This window comes from Salvelinus fontinalis, chromosome 35 (assembly GCF_029448725.1).
Source record: "Salvelinus fontinalis isolate EN_2023a chromosome 35, ASM2944872v1, whole genome shotgun sequence".
NCBI lineage: Eukaryota > Metazoa > Chordata > Actinopteri > Salmoniformes > Salmonidae > Salvelinus > Salvelinus fontinalis.
This window is the reverse complement of record NC_074699.1, coordinates 18495909-18516420: the sequence shown is the minus strand read 5'-3', so window position 1 is coordinate 18516420 and position 20512 is coordinate 18495909. Positions and strand designations below refer to the sequence as shown.

The window sequence follows — 20512 nt, the reverse complement described above, 5'->3', positions numbered from 1 at the left end:
AAACATGCAGTTTGAGCTCATAATGGAGCTAGAGGTGAGATAAGACATTGGTAGATAGAGAGGGCATTGAGTAAGGTGATTCATCCTAACATGGAAATGTCCATCCTGAAACCCACTGCATACTCTGAGAGAGTGTTGGTGTGAACCTGGACATGGTTCTCTGGCTATACACAAAGTCCATCATAGCAAATGAGGATGAACAAAAGCAGTGGAAGGAGTTTTTAAAATAATTTTCTGTCTGAGACAGGGTTGTGGGCATGTACACTTCCACATACATTTGCTGGACCCCTCTGTCTCCCTGTGGATCGTCTCATTGAGGCGTCTCTCTCTCTCTCCCTCCCTCCCTGCACTTCTCTCATGTCTGAGAGCAGTAATCTGTTCCTGAGCCAGCACTGCTGGGATTAAGCAGTGACTGAAGATAGGATATATGCGTCATTAAAGCAGAGAGCACAGAACCGGAGCAAGAGAGACAAAGTCAACAAAGGTGACATGGAGAGAGAGCACACACACACACACACACACACACACACACACACACACACACACACACACACACACACACACACACACACACACACACACACACACACACACACACACACACACACACACACACACACACACACACACACACACACACACACACACACACACACACACACACACACACACACACACACACACACACACACACACAGTTTCTTCCATAGCCTCCTGTGAATAGTAATACAGCAGCAGTGGGGCAGCTTCATTTCCATGTGAGGAGCACGACTGGCATGGCATCAGGTGGATTAATGCTGCTGTCCTGGAGAGCTGTAATGGATGCCTGGGCAGAGGAGCTGGGGCTCAGGGTGGACTCAAACCCCACTACTAAAGGGTACAGGGAAATGCAGAGAAATTACAGTGGGAGAGCCTGCAGAGTGCAGAGGCCTGGGAAAATGACTAATTGTGTTCAGATAAAGACTCTGGCCGTATGCTGAGCACTAGAGGAAATGTGCCGGACTTCCACCATCTCACATGGAGAGGCTGGATCAGCGGGAGGCTTTTGAACAAGGTTCTGAGCCACGGCAAACACAATTCCAGCTTCTTCAACATGAGCGTAGCTGCCTTTACAATGGTATGTACTCTAGGAGTAATCCAGCATACCCCAATAAGCACTGACATCAAGTATCTCACCGTGTGTGAGATGGTAAGACTAGAACTGAAGTAGACTCAATGAGCGTAACAGTCAGGTCAACATGACATTATCTTACAGAGTGGTAGTGCCTGTGTGTCTGTATGTTTCTATCTGTACAGCTGGGTTGATGGTGGTTTATAGCATGGTGGTCTCACCCTCCTCCTGGCTTCCTGTAGCCTGTCCTGGCACTCCGTGAGCTGGACACGGGTCTCTGTCAGCTCCCCCTCCAGGTCCACACGCCTCCGCTCGGCCTGGGCACTCTCTGTGCCCTCTCTGTCCCTGGCAGAGCTCTGCAGAGAACACACCACCACTGCCAGCCTTTCCACCTGCACGCACGCACGCACGCACGCACACACACACACACACACACACATACACACACACATCAGGTAAGAGTGGCTCTCATTTCCCTCTCATTCCCAGCACTAACAGAGCCCATATCCACCCAGCCCCTGAGCCATGTCTAACTCCTCCATATTATCTCCTCCATATTCCCCTAGTCCCAGGGGAGAGCACAGTTTCCTGAGTGGGAATCGCTGTCTGTCTGTCTGCCCAGGTTAATGGAGAAGGAGTGGGTCTCTGAGAGGAAGAGACCATGGAAAGATACAAACTTGCATACAAGCATGCACACAACCGCATGTACACACACACACATTTGCACACTCACATTATGTAGGCATGGATATGAGCAGACTCTCAATGGTAAATAAACAACATCTTACAGAGACATTATAACAGGCAGAGACTCCAGAGTATACAGTACTGTGAATGTGAGCATCAAGGTCTCCATTGTCAACAGAGATGGACTTAGTTTATGGAAGTCTCCAAGTCTGTGGAGAGATTTTTGTTACGGAGGACAATATGAATCCGGGTGTGTATCAGCGTGTATTGTTGCTGATGATGGACTTTTGGTTATGAAAGTGTTTCCACTAGTGTGTGTGTATTGTGTTAGCGGTGGACTCCAGTCACTGTGAACCACGACAGGCACCCAGTCTGACCTCGGCTCCCTGCTCCCGCTTATATCCCATGAGTGCCTCATTTTCTCCCTCCACCTGCACAAGACGCCCTTTGACCTCAGCCAGCTAGGGGGACAAAAGAGACAGGATGTCAGAGAGGGAGGAATACTACAGTACTGCAGCGTAAACAAGGTCTACTTGTCTCTGAACAAACACTGGAATACGGTAAATATATACAGTTTTCTTTTCAATTTCTATTCAATACAGCATTTCATTATTTCTTAAAGTAACACAGCTGTTACCAAAGCTTCTGTAGAAACTGCAAGAGTGAAATCATACGTGGCGAAAGTAAATTGTTAGTGTCATTATATAGCCTAATTAGCCTACTCCTATCTATACAGAAATAAATAGGCTCCTACACCAGAAAGCGCAATTTGGCCACAGGGGATCATTCCATTCTTTAAATCACATTGCATACAGTCGGAAGTGCCCGCAATTTGGGCAACGCGCGTTAAATTACAAATAGATGACTGTTGAGTTGAGACTGTCAGTGAAAAGTAGAGAAGCCCAGCCAGGCATATCGCAACATTTCAAAATACAATTGTGGGAAAACATATTTTGGAAAGCAAATGGCTATTGCCATAGAGAAAAGACAATGAAAACACTCTAATCTGTCTTTTAGTTATCCAAATTGTCATTGAGCAAACAGTAGCCTATCTCATTGGCACCAGCGGAGAGCACCGAGCATATCCCCGTTGTGAGTGTGCATATTCACTCTTTATCATTGTTGGCTCAGTGCCACTTGAAAGTTTGTTACCCCAGTTTAGATGGACATCATATTATATTTTCTAGGTTTTCTAGGTTTTATTTTCTATGTTGGTGTGAGTATGGTTCCCAATTGGAGGCAGCTGATGATCGTTGCCTCTAATTGGAGAACATACTTAGTGTGGTCCGTTTCCCACCTGCGTTGTGGGATATTGTTTGGTTTAGTGCCTATGTGCGCTACGAATGGCACGTTTGTTTATTATTTGTTGTTTTTAGTTTCACTATAATAAATATGTTGAACTCTACTCATGCTGCGCCTTGGTCCACTCATTTCTATGACGAACGTGACACATAGGCCTATTATATGGATCAGACAACGTCGTTTTTAATGATCTGTTTGCATTTTTATGGTGAAAATGTCCCCAAACTTAAAACTCACGTGCCGCCTATGAGTGAACTTCTTTCAGGTTAGGCAGAAGCTTGTATGACTAATATGGACAGGGACCAGAGTCACCACATTAAAATATATTCAATCTAGGGAGAAAGGACAGTGACACGTCATTATGGAGAGTAGAAAATGGCCTTTAAATTAAAGGTGGGTGACACAGCGGTGATAATGACTATCTGAGTCATAGAGGGGCTGGAATGAAACACACAGGGAGTAAGGACAGGATAGGACAAGACAGTTGATTAGTTCATCATTAATGGACACTGATTAGCACATGGAGGAAATAGGCTGGTTGTAACTTTAGCATAATGCCCAATTGGTGTTCGAAGCACTTGGATCTTAATACAGTGGGGCAAAAAAGTATTTAGTCAGCCAACAATTGTGCAAGTTCTCTCACTTAAAAAGATGAGAGAGGCCTGTAATTTTCATCATAGGTACACTTCAACTATGACAGACAAAATTAGAAAAAAAATCCAGAAAATCACATTGTAGGATTTTTAATGAATTTATTTGCAAATTATGGTGGAAAATATGTATTTGGTCACCTACAAACAAGCAAGATTTCTGGCTCTCACAGACCTGTAACTTCTTCTTTAAGAGGCTCCTCTGTCCTCCACTCGTTACCTGTATTAATGGCACCTGTTTGAACTTGCTATCAGTATAAAAGACATCTGTCCACAACCTCAAACGGTCACACTCCAAACTCCACTATGGCCAAGACCAAAGAGCTGTCAAAGGACACCAGAAACAAAATTGTAGACCTGCACCAGGCTGGGAAGACTGAATCTGCAATAGGTAAGCAGCTTGGTTTAAAGAAATCAACTGTGGGAGCAATTATTATGAAATGGAAGACATACAAGACCACTGATAATCTCCCTCGATCTGGGGCTCCACGCAAGATCTCACCCCGTGGGGTCAAAATGATCACAAGAACGGTGAGCAAAAATCCCAGAACCACACGGGGGGACCTAGTGAATTACCTGCAGAGAGCTGGGACCAAAGTAACAAAGCCTACCATCAGTAACACACTACGCCGCCAGGGACTCAAATCCTGCAGTGCCAGACGTGTCCCCCTGCTTAAGCCAGTACATGTCCAGGCCCGTCTGAAGTTTGCCAGAGAGCAGTTGGATGATCCAGAAGAAGATTGGGAGAATGTCATATGGTCAGATGAAACCAAAATATAACTTTTTGGTAAAAACTCCACTCGTCGTGTTTGGAGGACAAAGAATGCTGAGTTGCATCCAAAGAACACCATACCTACTGTGAAGCATGGGGGTGGAAACATCATGCTTTGGGGCTGTTTTTCTGCAAAGGGACCAGGACGACTGATCCGTGTAAAGGAAAGAATGAATGGGGCCATGTATCGTAAGATTTTGAGTGAAAACCTCTTTCCATCAGCAAGGGCATTGAAGATGAAACGTGGCTGGGTCTTTCAGGATGACAATGATCCCATACATACCGTCCGGGCAACGAAGGATTGGCTTCGTAAGAAGCATTTCAAGGTCCTGGAGTGGCCTAGCCAGTCTCCAGATCTCAACCCCATAGAAAATCTTTGGAGGGAGTTGAAAGTCCGTGTTGCCCAGCAACAGCCCCAAAACATCACTGCTCTAGAGGAGATCTGCATGGAGGAATGGGCCAAAATACCAGCAACAGTGTGTGAAAAACTTGTGAAGACTTACAGAAAACGTTTGACCTCTGTCATTGCCAACAAAGGGTATATAACAAAGTATTGAGATATGCTTTTGTTATTGACCAAATACTTATTTTCCACCATAATTTGCAAATAAATTCATTAAAAATCCTACAATGTGATTTTCTGGATTTTTTTTTCTCATTTTGTCTGTCATAGTTGAAGTGTACCTATGATGAAATTTACAGGCCTCTCTCATCTTTTTAAGTGGGAGAACTTGCACAATTGGTGGATGACTAAATACTTTTTTGCCCCACTGTATATCAATACACAGTATCCATTAATTGGACATAACTGATGTAAACACCAGATCTAGCCATGACTGTACAGTTACAGGAGGCTACAGAATATAGTTATGCAGTTATGCTATGGAGAAAAAGAAACTGACTCGTTCCTTTCATGCTATATAGATAGAAGGGGGAGATACAGGCAGAGAGCTCAGGGAATGGTGCAGTCATTGATAGAGTGACAAGTGTGAATGAGATCTCCCATCAGGCATGTAGAGCAGATCGCTGCTGTGGATCCCTCCAGCTCAAGGCAGAGAGTCTGCCTAGAGACCTAGCGACAGGTGACACAGGCAATGACAGCCAGCATTGGCTCTGAATATGATTGGTTTGCAGTTTTCTCCAGGAGGGGAGGCCAGCAACAGCTAGAGATCTCCTTCAGCTGAGCATCACAACACTGACCTGTTTTTACCGGAATGTATAACTGTTTAAGTATCTAACTACTCAGGCCTCCCGAGTGGTGCAGTGGTCTAAGGCACTGCATCACAGTGCTAGCTGTGCCACTAGAGACCCTGGTTCGAGCCGTGCGCAATACGTGCTGACACGGTCGCCAGGTGTACGGTATTTCCTCCGACACATTGGTGCGGCTGGCTTCCGGGTTAAGCGAGCAGTGCGGCTTGGCTGGGTTGTGTTTCAGGGGACGCACGGCTCCCAACCTTCATCTCTCCCGAGTCCGTACGGGAGTTGCAACGATGGGACAAGACTGTAACTACCAATTGGATATCACAAAATTGGGGCGAAAAAGGGGTAAAAAAAAAAAGAGTATCTAACTACTGTATATTTATGGATGTCTATTTTTCTACATGTCTGTCATGTCTGCCTTATTGTGTGCATGTCTGACTATCTAAATGTCTGTCTGTGTGTGTCTGTCTGTCTGTCAGTCTGTTGTTGACAGACAGGCTCCTCATCCCCCCAGTTCTCTGTAGTAAACAACATAGTCATCCTGCTCTGACTCATGTTTCCTGGCCTCTGCCAGTTAGACTGTAGAGAGGAGAGAGGTGGTCTGGGCCAGAGGCAGACACAGACACAGACAGGGCCAGCTGCTCAGCACATGTTCCCAGGCCACGACCCAGCATCAGATAGCACAACTGTACTAATGGAACCAATACAGGGCTGTCCCGCTATGGCACTTTGGTCCATAGGAAAGGATGTTGTGCCTCCCCATCAACATGGAGGATTATCGCCCATTATGCTGCTATTGGATCATTGTGCAGATTTAACCGAGGCCTATGTACCCTGACTATATAGTTTTGCTAGAAAGTGAGACATCTTCAAGTTTCTAAAGGATGAGTTATTTTATGGTCAACAGATAAGCTCCTCTATAAGATGACACACTTTCACAGTTTAGCTAATTCGGCAACAGATGCTTATGCTTTCTATACAAAACACATTTAAATGATAAAGTGGACACAACCTGTATGAGGAGTTAGTCTACATTTTTCAAACACATTTGGATTAGATTTCTGGGGGTAAATTGGTTGGTTCTTGACCGTGCACTAGTGAACAGACACCCAACACACACATTCAAAGAACTGTAGACACAAAGCATCATGGCTGAACAAGAGCTAACATGGAGAGGAGGCCTGAGAAGCCTGGGCCTGGTGGTGAGTTCTCTACCTGAGTGTGGAGCTCCTCTGCCTGCTGTGTCTGGGTCTGCAGGTCCCTCTGCTGCTGCTCTCTTCGGCTGTGTCCCCTCTGGAGCTCCAGTTGGCTCTCCTGTAGCTCTGTCTGCAGCTGAGAGATCCTCTGCCCATGGACATCCAGCTATCGAACCACAAAAGAAGGCAGGGCGGCAGAGGAGGAGAAAATCAATCCGGTACAAAGAGCCTCTCCTCTCCTTTCCTCTTGGCTCTGCCTGCCTGCCTGTCTATCTGAGACAGGGCTACACCACGGATCCCAGATCAGAACCACCAGCTGCCCAAGTCCAGACATCCTGAGTCCCAGGATTGCTCTCCCAACACCAGCCCCGAGATCCGCCTCAAACCACCTGCCTCTGATGAGTAAGAAAGCGCCTGGATGAATTAAATAAGAGCAAAAAAATCTATCTGACGAATACAACCTACCGTATTGAAATGGTTGCCATTTATGCATTGTTCGAACCCAAAACGAGTACAGATGATGAGAGATTGTCCAGTTCTTATTCTGAACAATAACAACGGGTCAATGATGGGTCAATAAAGAATAATCACCATGGAACTAATCTGAATGTCCAATCTTAACTAATCATATACCTTTTCAATTTCAACATTATCATCTCCTAGAAGCGGGGGGTTGTGTCAGTGAGTATCAACACACACGATAACAGACAACATGTATGTTTACATGTAAATACTACAATGTTACTCATATGCAGTTAATGCATTGACAACCAACTGCTGAAGTGTCATTAAACGAAGAAAAAATAAATAATCATTATAATATGAGAAACAGTAGAATTCATCATAGAATGTAAAACAACTTAGAACAGCATAACAACTAAAAACAACATTTTGAAATCATTGTAATAATCACTGGACAGGATTCCTAGAACCTAAAAGGCATCACTCGGCTGTCCCCATAGGAGAACCCTTTGAAGAACCTTTTTTGGTTCCAGGTAGAACCCTTTTGGGTTCCATGAAGAACCCTTTCCACAGAGGGTTCTACCTGGAACCAAAAAGGGTTCTCCTATGGGGATAGCCGAAGAACCCTTTTGGAACCCTTTTTTAAAAGAATGTCTAGTGTTTTTACCATCAACATGTAACCAAACAAACTCCTGGACCAGTGAGGGATCCCACAGATCCCGGTCTGACACCTGCAGAAGGCTGCCCAGTGGGCTGGCCCAGCACACCAACACAGCACTAACTCTAATAAACTACCTCTAATTAACACAACACAGTCACCTGCTAAATCATATTAGAGAGAGAGAGGGAGAAGGGAGGGAGGGAGGGAGGAGGGAAAGTTGGGAGAGTGGGATACAAAGAGAGAGAGAAGGAGGGAAAGGAAAGACCCATGCAGGTACTGGTCTAGTTGGTCAGAGGCAGAGACATAGTCCTGTTTCTGAGATGGTGATGGTGGTGGCTCATCACAACAGCAGCAAGAGGAGGAGGAAAGGAAAACAGACAAGATGGAGTCCCAGACGAGTCCCAGGACGACCCATTAATCAAACATCTGCATACAGGCTGAGAGATAATCCACAAATCCGCCCAGAACAGGACCCGCGCGGGCGTTTCTCCCCTTCTTTCTCTGTTGAAAAGCATCATGGCTGCCTCCACCTATCTCCCTCTTGGAAAGCCTGATGAGGTGACTGCTGCTTATTCCTCAATTAGAAAGTAGCATTGATATAGGAATCGTTTCCACGGAATCCCACCAAAAACCTGGCTCATCCCTTTAGCTCTCTCTTTCTGTGTGCGATCCACGCCGATAACCCTGCTCTTGCTTTCTTTCCTCACAATCGCTCCCTCTCTCTATTCTCCCCTCCTAAACTGATCAATACTTCATTTAAATCATGACATTAGCACACTACAACTGGAGAAAAACAGAGAGTAGGAACACAAAATGCGCTCCGTATGTTAAGCGGTACAGATAACAGATAACAGTGTATTTTTTGGAGGGGTGAAGTTTAAATATTTGTTTTAACAAGAAGTAAAAACAAAAGGTAGAAATGTATGCAAGTGCGCGGGGCTGTAGCACCGTTTTGATTTGAGCTCCTGAGCCTCACACTGATCAATAGTACATTTAAATCCCAGACAGAGGAGCACTATCATCACATCAGAGGGAAAGAGAAACACGCTTCCTAATTATCATGTCAAATAACCAACGCTGCGAATGCCCTAGTTAGACGGTGCTGATAGAGACATATTTAATATTTATTCAAGCAGAAATCTTTAATATTTTCCATTTGGACCTGAATGAGTAATACCGTTATTTATATGCACTCTCACACATTTATCTATTCACGTAATTCACAATGAATCCAATCAATAGTGCCCTCCCCACAGCTGGCTTCCTGGTCATATACGTCTGCGTAGGATCACATAATAAACTGTTCAGAATGCCAAAATGAGCCCATCTGATTTCCTGCCGCTGATTGGAATAGCTGGCGCTGCAAATGACTGGCTAATCTTGGTGCTGGTCATTAATCCTAGCTGGATATTTACCTGAGCAGACTGGGAGTCACGGGCCTGGTGGGAGAGCAGCAGATCTCGCCGGAGCCTCTGGATGGTTGCGTCCCGACGCGATAACTGGAGTGCAGCCAGCCCAACGGGTCAGGTTTTCCCATCCCGAACGTGGGTGAACAGAGGCGAGGAGAGGAGAGAGGGGCAGAGTGTGAACCCAACACTAGGCGTGAGGTGGGATAGAGAGGCAAAGTCAGACGATCACTCAGAGAACATGCACTTACATATAGCCTGGCGCCAATGTCAACCAATGAGCAATTAGGCAGACAAGACTAACGCTATTGATCGTGGGTTCTAGCTTTTTTATCCAGAGCTAACTAGGCTGCCTGAGGTTGTGTGACGGCTGCTGTGGCTGCAGACTGGGAGGGTAGGGTGGGATGGAGGAAGGTGGAGGGCGACGGACAGGGTAGGGCAGGTCCTTCTCTCCCCAGGCCTTGAGCTCTGAGTTGGGGACTGGTCATTACCATTTAGCCTGCTATTGATCTGCCTGCTAAATAAGCCTGGACCCCATGCAGTCACACACAACTACACACACACGATCCCAGAGACACATACTCAAACACACACAATCACAGAGACACATACTCAAACACACACAATCACAAAAACACCATGGCACGCACCACAATAACATTACTAGTAATTCATCAATAGTTAAGGGTCTGGTTTCCAATCGACAGGTTATTGGACAACATCAGTACAATGGAAAGACTAGATTACTTCATGGTGTACATTGCATTTTGGTCATGTATGGGGGACACTGGGACTTTATTGGGTGATTATTGCTACATGACAGTAGCTATTGACTTAATGGGTGTGACTACCTCAGTCTTCAGCAGTTCTCTGCTCCTCTGTTCTGTAAGATGTGGGACTGGACTGGATCCTGTAGGGTCAGTAGTACTCCCCTGCAAAATAATTAAAAGAATATGGTTGTTGTGACTTCAGAGTGTGACATCTAATTCTCATTAGAAATTGGGTGGTTCGATCCCTGAATGCTAAAAGTCGTGGTATATCAGACCTTATAACACGGGTATGACAACAAATGATTTTTACTGCTCTAATTACATTGGTAACCAGTTTATAATAGCAATAGGACACCTCTGGGTTTGTGTTATATGGCCAATATACCATGGCTAAGGGTTGTATCCAGGCACTCTGTGTTGCGCCGTGCGTAAGAACAGCCCTTAGCCGTGATATACTGTCCATATACCACACTCCCTCAGGTCTTATTGCGTAATAATAACACCAGTCCTACCATATCAGGACTGAGACAGACAGACAGACGGACGGACGGACGGACGGACGGACGGACGGACAGACAGACAGACAGACAGACAGACAGACAGACAGACAGACAGACAGACAGACAGACAGACAGACAGACAGACAGACAGACAGACAGACAGACAGACAGAAAGACAGAAAGAAAGAAAGAAAGAAAGAAAGAAAGAAAGAAAGAAAGAAAGAAAGAAAGAGTGATAGACAGAAAGAGGGACAGAAAGACAGACAGTGTGGTTTGGACAGCCAGTTGATGGCTGAGAAGGACGACAGTTAAACAGAGACAGAGAGTACTGCCTGGTGCTGGAAAACCAATCTACCAGTCAGACAATGAGTAACCGGGACCCATGTATTTTATGAGCATTCCTTCATTGTGAAGACAGAAAGTTAAGTTGAGTTCATGAAAGCTGGCGGGGATCGTGATGGGGACACCTGATCTGCTCTCCATGCAGGAGACGTTTGCCTCCACATTAGCGTCTAGTGTGGAGCCCAGTTAGCTAATGCTGAGAGCCTTTAACCCTGTTTACAATGCACCCCCACCACCCACCCCACCCAGTTCTCAGCCTCCACTTCTACATCCTCAATTATATCCTAACCTCTAACTACCAAGGACATTCTCCCAGCTAGCACACAATCACGGGCCGTCACCTTCAGAGACTCAGTGTATTAGAGATGTGAGGAAAGCACATTAGGACCTCTGCTATTTTACAAGAACGTGGAGAATCTGCTGTCCGTGGTCATTTATACACAACTGGCTGCTTTCACACAGATGAGATGGTACACACTGTTTAGTATGAGCAGCGTGATGTTCGAGATGCATAGACATGTGGAAATGAGGAAATGAATGAACAACCAATCATACTGTTGTTTATCTTTTCTGCAGACCATCCTTTGGTGTGTGTTTGAAAATCAATCCTGATATCCTGATTGCTCATTCCTCACAGCTTCAAACAGCACTGTATCAGAAGGACACCTTTAATATTCAGACTTTTCACGTCACTCTAGGCTAAATCCCTAGCAACCACCATAGCAACACACTCTGAGTTGGACGTGAAATGCATGGCAAGTTCCCTCCTGCCACTAGGCAGAGACGGGGGAAAGAGAAGAAAAAAAGAGAGAGACGGATATGCCTCAAAGAACTGAATTAAAGCATAGATGAGAAACAGACACACAGGAACAAACCAGACGAATACTCATATCAATAATCTCACATGCATGTCTGTGTGACATACGCTACATAGAACACAGTGGAGGCTGATAAACACAGTCTAGACAACAGTAGGGTAATACATGTAAAAACATGAAAACGGATAGTTTATTTGACAAAAGACATATACTCTCAAATATAAATTCTTGTTTTGGCAAAAAATCGTCCTACGTAATCTCTCCTCCGTGACCCTGAAACCGTTAAGTGGTCGAGAGTGTGTATTTTCATTAGTAGGCAAACGGAAATGTCCTCCCCTCCTCGATAGCCACCTTTCATCGAGGATACTCGTGTATCCTACCTCGGTATGTTTTGTAATTTGCCACACCCTCTCCCTTTGAATCAGCTTTAAAAACAATATGCTACTTATTGTTATATTTATAAAATGTATTACACAACTAACTCAATTTCTTTTGATCACTTTACACATTTATCCACCCCTGTAAACGTCATTTGCCTATTGACACATGAGTGGAGAAGGACCATCTAATTTCACACAAACGCATTTCAATCCACGTTCACTTTCCTCACCGACTCTCCTCGATTACCTTTGACCTTTTTCAAAAAGAGGCGAGAGAGGGCGGAGGAGAGAGGACGCAGGAGATGAGAAAATCTAATTGACAAAAGGCCATAGGCTAGTTAAAAAGAATTTTTCAGGTTCTCCTCCTGCAAGGGACAACAACAGCATCCCTCTCATTTGGGCCGAGCTGGGAAGAGCTGGATCGCAAGTGTGTAAATTGTCACATACACCGGATCACATACACCGCAAGTGTTTTATTGTCACATACACCGGATAGGTGCAGTGAAACGTGTTGTTTTACGGGGGTTCAAGGGTTATGTGCCTTGCTCAAGGGCACATAGACAGATCACCTAGTCGGCTTGGCGATTTGAACCAGCGACCTTTAGGTTACTGGCCCGACACTCTTAACCGCTAGGCTACCTGCCACCCCAGGTGTATGTGTGCCATCAGGGTCATCATGGGTGGGGTGTGGGAGGGGCAAAGCAGATGGGCCGCCCCTGTCCACCCCCCCCATCCATAGACACTTCCTGTACCACAATAATGACCTCCAAGTGAGCCTCTTCCATCGGAAATTTCAGGTCCCCCCCGCATCTGGTTTCCTAGTCTCTGGGATTCTAGCTCTCAGAAGCTGATGAGTTCAGTCAAACTTCATTAAGTTTATAGGCGCAGCCCAGCGGTCCCTGGTGGCACTCTACACAGAACAAGCCCCTCGTCTGGCAGAGAGTGATGGGGCTGCTCTGCCTGAGAGAGGCCCTTTACTGCCTCAGCTCACAGGTGGAGGGGAGAGCTCTTTATCCCCCCGCCTCTGTCTCTATCTATCTCAGTCCTCTCTGTCTCACCACACTCCTCTCTGTCTCCCCCACTGCCCTCTCCGTCTCCCCCTCTCTCTGTCTCTATACATCTCATTCCTCTGCGTCACTCTCTGACGACCCCTCTCCGCCTCTCCCTCTATCTGTCTCTCTCACTACCCTCACTATTTCTCAATCTTTCTCTCGATCTCTCCCAGTCTCCCTTCTTATTCTCCCTGCCTTTCTCTCTGGGGGTGGCCTGGGTGAGGAGTCCACAGTACTGCTCATCATTCTCCACTTGGACAGTAATACATGCAGGGCAATAGTACATTTATAAATGTATTCATGGGTCTCCAGCAGCTGTCATGTCCACAGAGAGAAGAGGTGCTGATTCTCCTCCATACAGGATGGACAGACAAACTAAGCCCTGGACGGACCAACCCGGGTCCCCAACCAAATACTGACCAATACTAACCAACTAACCAGACCCCAACAGAAAGAGGTAGCTATTATAGTCTTCACTTCCCCAAGACTTCATATTACCCAAACATGTGCAACAGCTTCACAGTCCACCACCCCAACTATTCCATCAGACCTGGGTAGAGGCTCACTGGGAAGGGAGAGGGGAGGAAGAAGATGGGCCAGAGAGTAAGAGGTGTCCCTTTAAAGGGCCCGGTGGGGAAAGGTAAACCTGGACCCATCCAGTGAGTATTTATTGCGAGTTGAGGCAGACACACACTCGCTTAGGTGCTCTGAGTAGCTATTAAACAAGTCTGGGGCTGACCTCTGATTTTAAGCGGCCATGTGTCTGACAGCCAAGGTTGCGAAGGCCGCCATAAATGGATTTCTTAAAGTTTCATTCAGGAAAATAAAAAAGGCTGTAGTTTGCAGGAGGGTAACTCAGAAGCAGGGCTGCGTGAGAGAACAGTGTTTCTATCCCACGCTGGGCTAGACTCGGTTGCCTGAGTGGTTCTCTCTCCACAATACAGAGGAATATACTGGAGGAGCAGGAACCCGAGTAGAAACACGCTTTATCCAAATAGAATGCAAGAGCCGGGAAAGGGTTTCTGTAAAAAGTGTTTTTACTTCCTCTTTTGTGAGCGGAGTGGAATAGAAAATGATCTGCCACGTGTGTATACCAGGCCATTAAAACACTACATCCCTCCTCAGACACAAATGTCTGCAGCAGCTGCTCCGACCGAGAGGCTGCCTGCCTGTTCAATTCATTTCAGCACAGACACAATGTGGCCATACGGCCGTAAAACTCACAAATAAAAAGCACTGTAGATTTAAAAATCTGAAAACATGCTTAGGCCAGTCCCTTTAGCCTTTGAAGTGACAGAGGCTTTATGTGGGGAGAGGGGCTGAGGCTGGCTCAAAGGCAGGCCCTGAATCAGCTAGATTGCATGCAATGTTAAGTGCAATTAATGAACCCCACAAAGGAGGATTATGCTGACAGGATTATTCTGAACAACAATGCAGCACCCGCTGCCAATTACACACCAGCAGGACCTCAGAGCTCCTCTTCTGCTGGACTGCAGATTAGCATTATGCACACACACGCATATACACAACAACATAAACACAAACACACATCCAAATTACATACATTGGATTTGCTGAGCTGATTCCCTGCTGTTTCAGTTTCTTTATCCGTCCTGCCACAGGTACACTAACACTTAACTAAATGTATCCCATCTCTACTTCTTCCACCCCATCTCTAGTTTCTCTATCCCATCTCTAGTTTCGCCATCCCATCTCTAGTTTCGCCATCCCATCTCTAGTTTCTCTATCCCATCTCTAGTTTCTCTACCCCATCTCTAGTTTCTCTATCCCATCTCTAGTTTCTCTATCCCATCTCTAGTTTCTCTATCCCATCTCTAGTTTCTCTATCCCATCTCTAGTTTCTCTATCCCATCTCCAGTTTCTCTACCCCATCTCTAGTTTCTCTATCCCATCTCTAGTTTCTCTATCCCATCTCTAGTTTCTCTATCCCATCTCTACCTTCTCCACCCCATGTCTAGTTTCTCTATCCCATCTCTAGTTTCTCTATCCCATTACTAGTTCCTCTATCCCATCTCTACTTCCTCCACCACATCTCTAGTTTCTCTACCCCATCTCTAGTTTCTCTATCCATCTCTACTTTCTCCACCCCATCTCTAGTTTCTCTATCCCATTACTAGTTCCTCTATCCCATCTCTACTTCCTCCACCACATCTCTAGTTTCTCTACCCCATCTCTAGTTTCTCTATCCATCTCTACTTCCTCCACCACATCTCTAGTTTCTCTATCCCATCTCTAGTTTCTTTATCCCATCTCTACTTCCTCCACCCCATCTCTAGTTTCTCTATCCCATCTCTACTTCCTCCACTCCATCTCTACTTTCTCCACCCCATCTCTAGTTTCTCTATCCCCTCTCTACTTCCTGTCATCCATATCTACCTCCTCTACCCCCCCCTCTAGTTTCTCTATCCCATCTCTACTATCTCTGACTAGCTCATCCAAAGCATTTTGTCATTTAGAATACAGCGCCTGTAACTCAATCAGCCTCTTGAACTTTGTAAAATGCTGGAAACGTTGATCTTGCATCGCTGTTTGGTCTTAAGCTCCTGACAAGGATCTCAAACAGTCTGCAGTTGAATCAGAGCTGTCTGGCATTTCTTGAGGCAGTGCTAAATCAAATTAGCCAAAGCAATGTTAATTCGGAGCAGCATTTCATTAAAAAGGAAAAGGTAATCAGTGCCAAAGACTCCATGTCCTTCTGACTAATCTAATAATGCTGCATTTGTTTGCTTTAATCATGTTTAACGATTAAGAGGCTAAATCATGTAGACAGAGGGATCTCATAATCTGCCTGTCATGGCCGCCTCCCGATTTCCTGCCATTCGTCACAGCGTGGACGGCATTGCAACCTTCAGCAGAGAGAGAGAGCAGAGCCTCGTGAGGTGCACCAGCACCAGCTCAGGGATGGCCAGAGCGAGTCTTCAGGGAACCATGGGGGTTTCCAAGTATCACTTTACTTCACAGAGCTGCATTACTGAACTGGAACCACTGGGAAGTCTGGGCCCAAAATACCTACAGAAGCAGTTTTTATTTAGGGAATTGAGTTTGGAATGCTTGGATGTGTTGGCAGCCATATTGCTGCTGTTTGTAGTTATTTTTAAAGCAGATTCTGCTATATGAAACAGGATAGTTACGTGTGACTGTAAAAACAGAGAACATCACTGAATAAGGGATAGGCCGAGCTAAGAAAACACTGAATTCGCAATCACTGTATTAAATTTGGGGGGAAAAACTCAGATTTTCTTTCCTACTTAAAAAAAGAAAAATAACTAATTCCTTATCAGCGGGTGTGATCACTTGAATGGAATCAATCAATCGCGTTCCGCTCGGCTTTGCTCTTCTTTGCTCCTCGTTTCCAAATCCAATCTCTTCTGTGTCATCTCAGCGCACATTTATAAGGGCCAGGGCTCTTGATTATCTCCCTCCTTCTCTGGCGCACCCCGCCACCGCATGCTCCAATGTATTAAATTAAATGAGGTGTCTGTCCACGTCACCCCCTCTCCCACCTCCCCCTCTCTCTCTGCTGGTAATCAGGGGAGAGGGCCCCTCCCAGCCCTGCTTTGTGCCAGCGGAGGCTGCATAAATTAGCATTAATCAGGGCCTGCAGGGAGCAGCTAGCGGGAGCCAGACGTCCCTCTGAAACACAGAGAAGGAGAGAGAAAAGGAGAAAGAGAGAGAGAGGGAAGGAGGGAGGGCTCAGCACACACCCCAGTCACAAACAAAAGGTTACACCTCTCTTTCCTTCGGCACTGTCTCTGTCCTCGCTCTCTCTCCCCCTGCTTTCCTGTTCTCCGTCCCATCCCAAGTATTTCCACTGTCTTATCTCCCACAGACAGGCGAGACAAATGCTTTAAAGAGTGAAAAAGCTCTGGCACCAGATAAATCATAGATGAGCTTGTGTGAGCACTGTTAACATAATCCCACCATTCAAGATCACAAATACTGCAGGTTGCTAACTCATGTGTTCTTTATCAAATATTGATGCATACATAATTATACACGCATTTGTGTGCAGATGGTGGTGTCTCTATACGTTTCTGTGGTGATGAGAGAGAGAGGGAGAGAGAGCGATTATGATTGCACATATGAATTAATCAACGCAAATGTAAAGCCAAGCATACTATTTTCCTCCTGCTTTGGACCTGTGCAATTTAGAATATGTGTGTTCGTGTTTTTATATGTATGCAATGCATACGTGTGTGTATCACGTGTGTATAGTATAACCTTGATTGTGAGTGAGTATGAAGGACTTTCAGAAGAAGATACCAATATTGTTGACGCCCCCCCCCCCCTCTCTGCCCTGCTCCCCTGTGATCACCAGTCATAGCGAAGGCAATTACTGCAAAAATCATTGCATCACTTCATTCTTTTGCGCCCTAACTTTAATTGCTTAATGCATCCTTTACTGCCGCACTGCTCCCCTCCCCACTCCCCCGTCTATCCTCCCCCCTCCCTTTCCCTTCTCCTCCGCCCCCCTCCCTTTCTCAACTCATCCTCCGCCACTTAATTTACTGCTGAGTCGTTCTGGTAATTAAAGCTGAACTTAGACATAAACCTAGAGATCGAATCCACCACTCCATACTGTGCTGTATGTAGGCTCTTAAATAGCATTCCCTAAATGTATTATACTGTATGGATATAATGCTAAAGCTGGAAAACAGGTAGAGTTGCTAGGTACTGTATATCCTAATGTTTGTTAGTGTGCATGCGTTTGTTTTCTTGTTTGTGTGTGTGTGAGTGAGTGCATTCTTAGGTGTGTGTACTTGTGTGAGAGTGTTTGATATGCCCACGTTTCTCTTTCAAATGTGCCAAAAAAAGAGAGCATCGCTGTATGCCAGAAGAAACATGAGCCACATTGATTCAAATCACCCAATCCTCCTAAAACCTAAACTCCCCACTGAGACTCCCAAAATACTCTCAGAGCAGAGCAAAACAAATATCATTAAAGCAGTGGCAGGAAGGGAATACAAATAAGGACTACTACATAAACCCTGATATATTCCACATAGCCTGACTATTTAGACACCCAGTGCACTGCAGTATTCTGAGGTATTCGCCACATGGGGATATGGCTTTCAAGAGAATCAGGTCTTTATCGAGCCATGGTGGAATCACATGACTAAGGTAGGTGAAATCCAAGTCCTCAGATGTCATTAGGTGTGGCTCAACCTCTTCACAAATAAAACAATGAAATATTGAGTGGTCTTTGTAGGAATAGAAGGACTATGTACAATAGAATATCATCACTGTAATGTAACAGAACAGTCCTACCAACACAGAATGAATCCCTCTGGCACATGAACACACACACACACACACACACACACACACACACACACACACACACACACACACACACACACACACACACACACACACACACACACACACACACACACACACACACACACACACACACACACACACACACACACACACACACACACATACACACACACACACACACACAGTGCCATTATTCTGCTTTGGTGCTCCTCTTGACAGCAGCTCCAGGAGAGGCTATTATTAAGCAGCAGCCGTGCTCCAGCAGCACAGCATAATAAAAATTCATTTTCTTTAATTAACTTTTATGGCCGGCGAAGAGGACACGCTGACACCTTATGCAGTGCTGCAGCTTATTTATTTTCCCCTCATCCTCATCTCCACTATGAATGTGTGTGTGTGTGCGCACGCAAGGCCAGAGGGTATGCCAGAAGCGTAAGTCAAGTAGGCCTTCACTACGAGAGCCCACTGTTAGGAGGATTTGAGACTACTACTTAAAAATGTAAAAGCTATTTAAAAAGCTAAGAAACCAACAACAAGAACACAATGAAATCATGGTCAACAACACGTGATTGTGTCATCTGCAACTCCACCACCCACGTTCTCAGCACACTGAAGTGAGCACTCACTAATACATGTGTTTTCCCAGAATCAAATCATGCTGTTTGTTCACGGAATGCTCCCTACACCTAGTTGTAAACTGTGTTATCACCCACCACCCACACACCAAAACAGACGCAGCTACGAGGACACACACACGTGCACACACACACACAGACACACAGAACCATGCACGCACGCACGCGCGCGCACGCACGCACGCACGCACGCACGCACGCACGCACACACACACACACACACACACACACACACACACACACACACACACACACACACACAAACACACAAACAAACAAACAAACAAAAAGAGTGCCTTGCTAGTGTTGGTGGAGATTGGATCATCTAAAAACAGCCATCTTTTCAGAAGCATAGCAGCAGGTTATCTCCAGCTGAAACTATCACGACTCTCCTTGGATTGCAATTAAAAAGTAGCTCGGTTAGTGGTAGAACAGTAATGACTCACACACACCCAGTAAGAGTTGTAAAACAATAAAACATGTAGTACTGATAGGTACAACGCACTCATCTCTGCTATTAGATTAATCTCCTGCACCTAGTCTGGAGTGGCAGGATAAAATACATGTTGTAAAGAAGGGGAAATGAAATGTGCGACACCTTTCAAGACTGGTCTTTCAAGCCTGGGTCTTTTTCATCCATTCTTTATCGAGAAAAAGTCAATAACTTGTTCTCGTCCACAATGACGGCCTGGCCCAGAAGTTTCAAAAACATAAACCAATTAACATCAATAGTTTCGGTATTGTTAAACTCACACCTACACTATTGTATTGTATTATATCAGTACATGACAATAACTGTATTGTTACAATTACCAGAATCTCTTCTTGATATAAAAAGAAAGCCATGAAGACCTAGCCATGAAGACCTAGCCAGGAAGACCTAGCCATGAAGACCTAGCCAAGAAGACCTAGCCATGAAGACCTAGCCAAGAAGACCTAGCCATGAAGACCTAGCCATGAAGACCTATCCAAGAAGACCTATCCAAGAAAACCTAGCCATGAAGACCTAGCCAAGAAGACCTAGCCATGAAGGCCTAGCCATGAAGACACAGCCATGAAGACCTAGCCAAGAAAGCCATGAAGACCTAGCCATGAAGGCCTAGGCAAGAAGACCTAGCCATGAAGACCTAGCCAAGAAGACCTAGCCATGAAGACCTAGCCATGAAGGCCTAGCCAAGAAGACCTAGCCATGAAGACCTAGCCATGAAGACACAGCCATGAAGACCTAGCCAAGAAAGCCATGAAGACACAGCCATGAAGACCT

At 45.5% G+C, this 20512-nt stretch overlaps 1 protein-coding gene across 3 annotated transcripts in view; it reads right to left on the bottom strand.

Annotated features, from left to right (window-relative positions):
• LOC129834438 (centrosome-associated protein CEP250-like) overlaps positions 1-20512 on the bottom strand; it is a 193231-nt gene that overhangs the window by 68684 nt on the left and 104035 nt on the right. For all 3 annotated transcript variants that reach the window (XM_055899417.1, XM_055899418.1, XM_055899419.1), the window contains exons 8-12: positions 10299-10379; positions 9457-9540; positions 6938-7084; positions 2176-2259; positions 1333-1503 (exon numbers count right to left, since the gene is read on the bottom strand). In XM_055899417.1, the coding sequence (XP_055755392.1) occupies positions 1333-1503; positions 2176-2259; positions 6938-7084; positions 9457-9540; positions 10299-10379 (567 nt within the window). The remainder of the gene's footprint in view (positions 1-1332; positions 1504-2175; positions 2260-6937; positions 7085-9456; positions 9541-10298; positions 10380-20512) is intronic.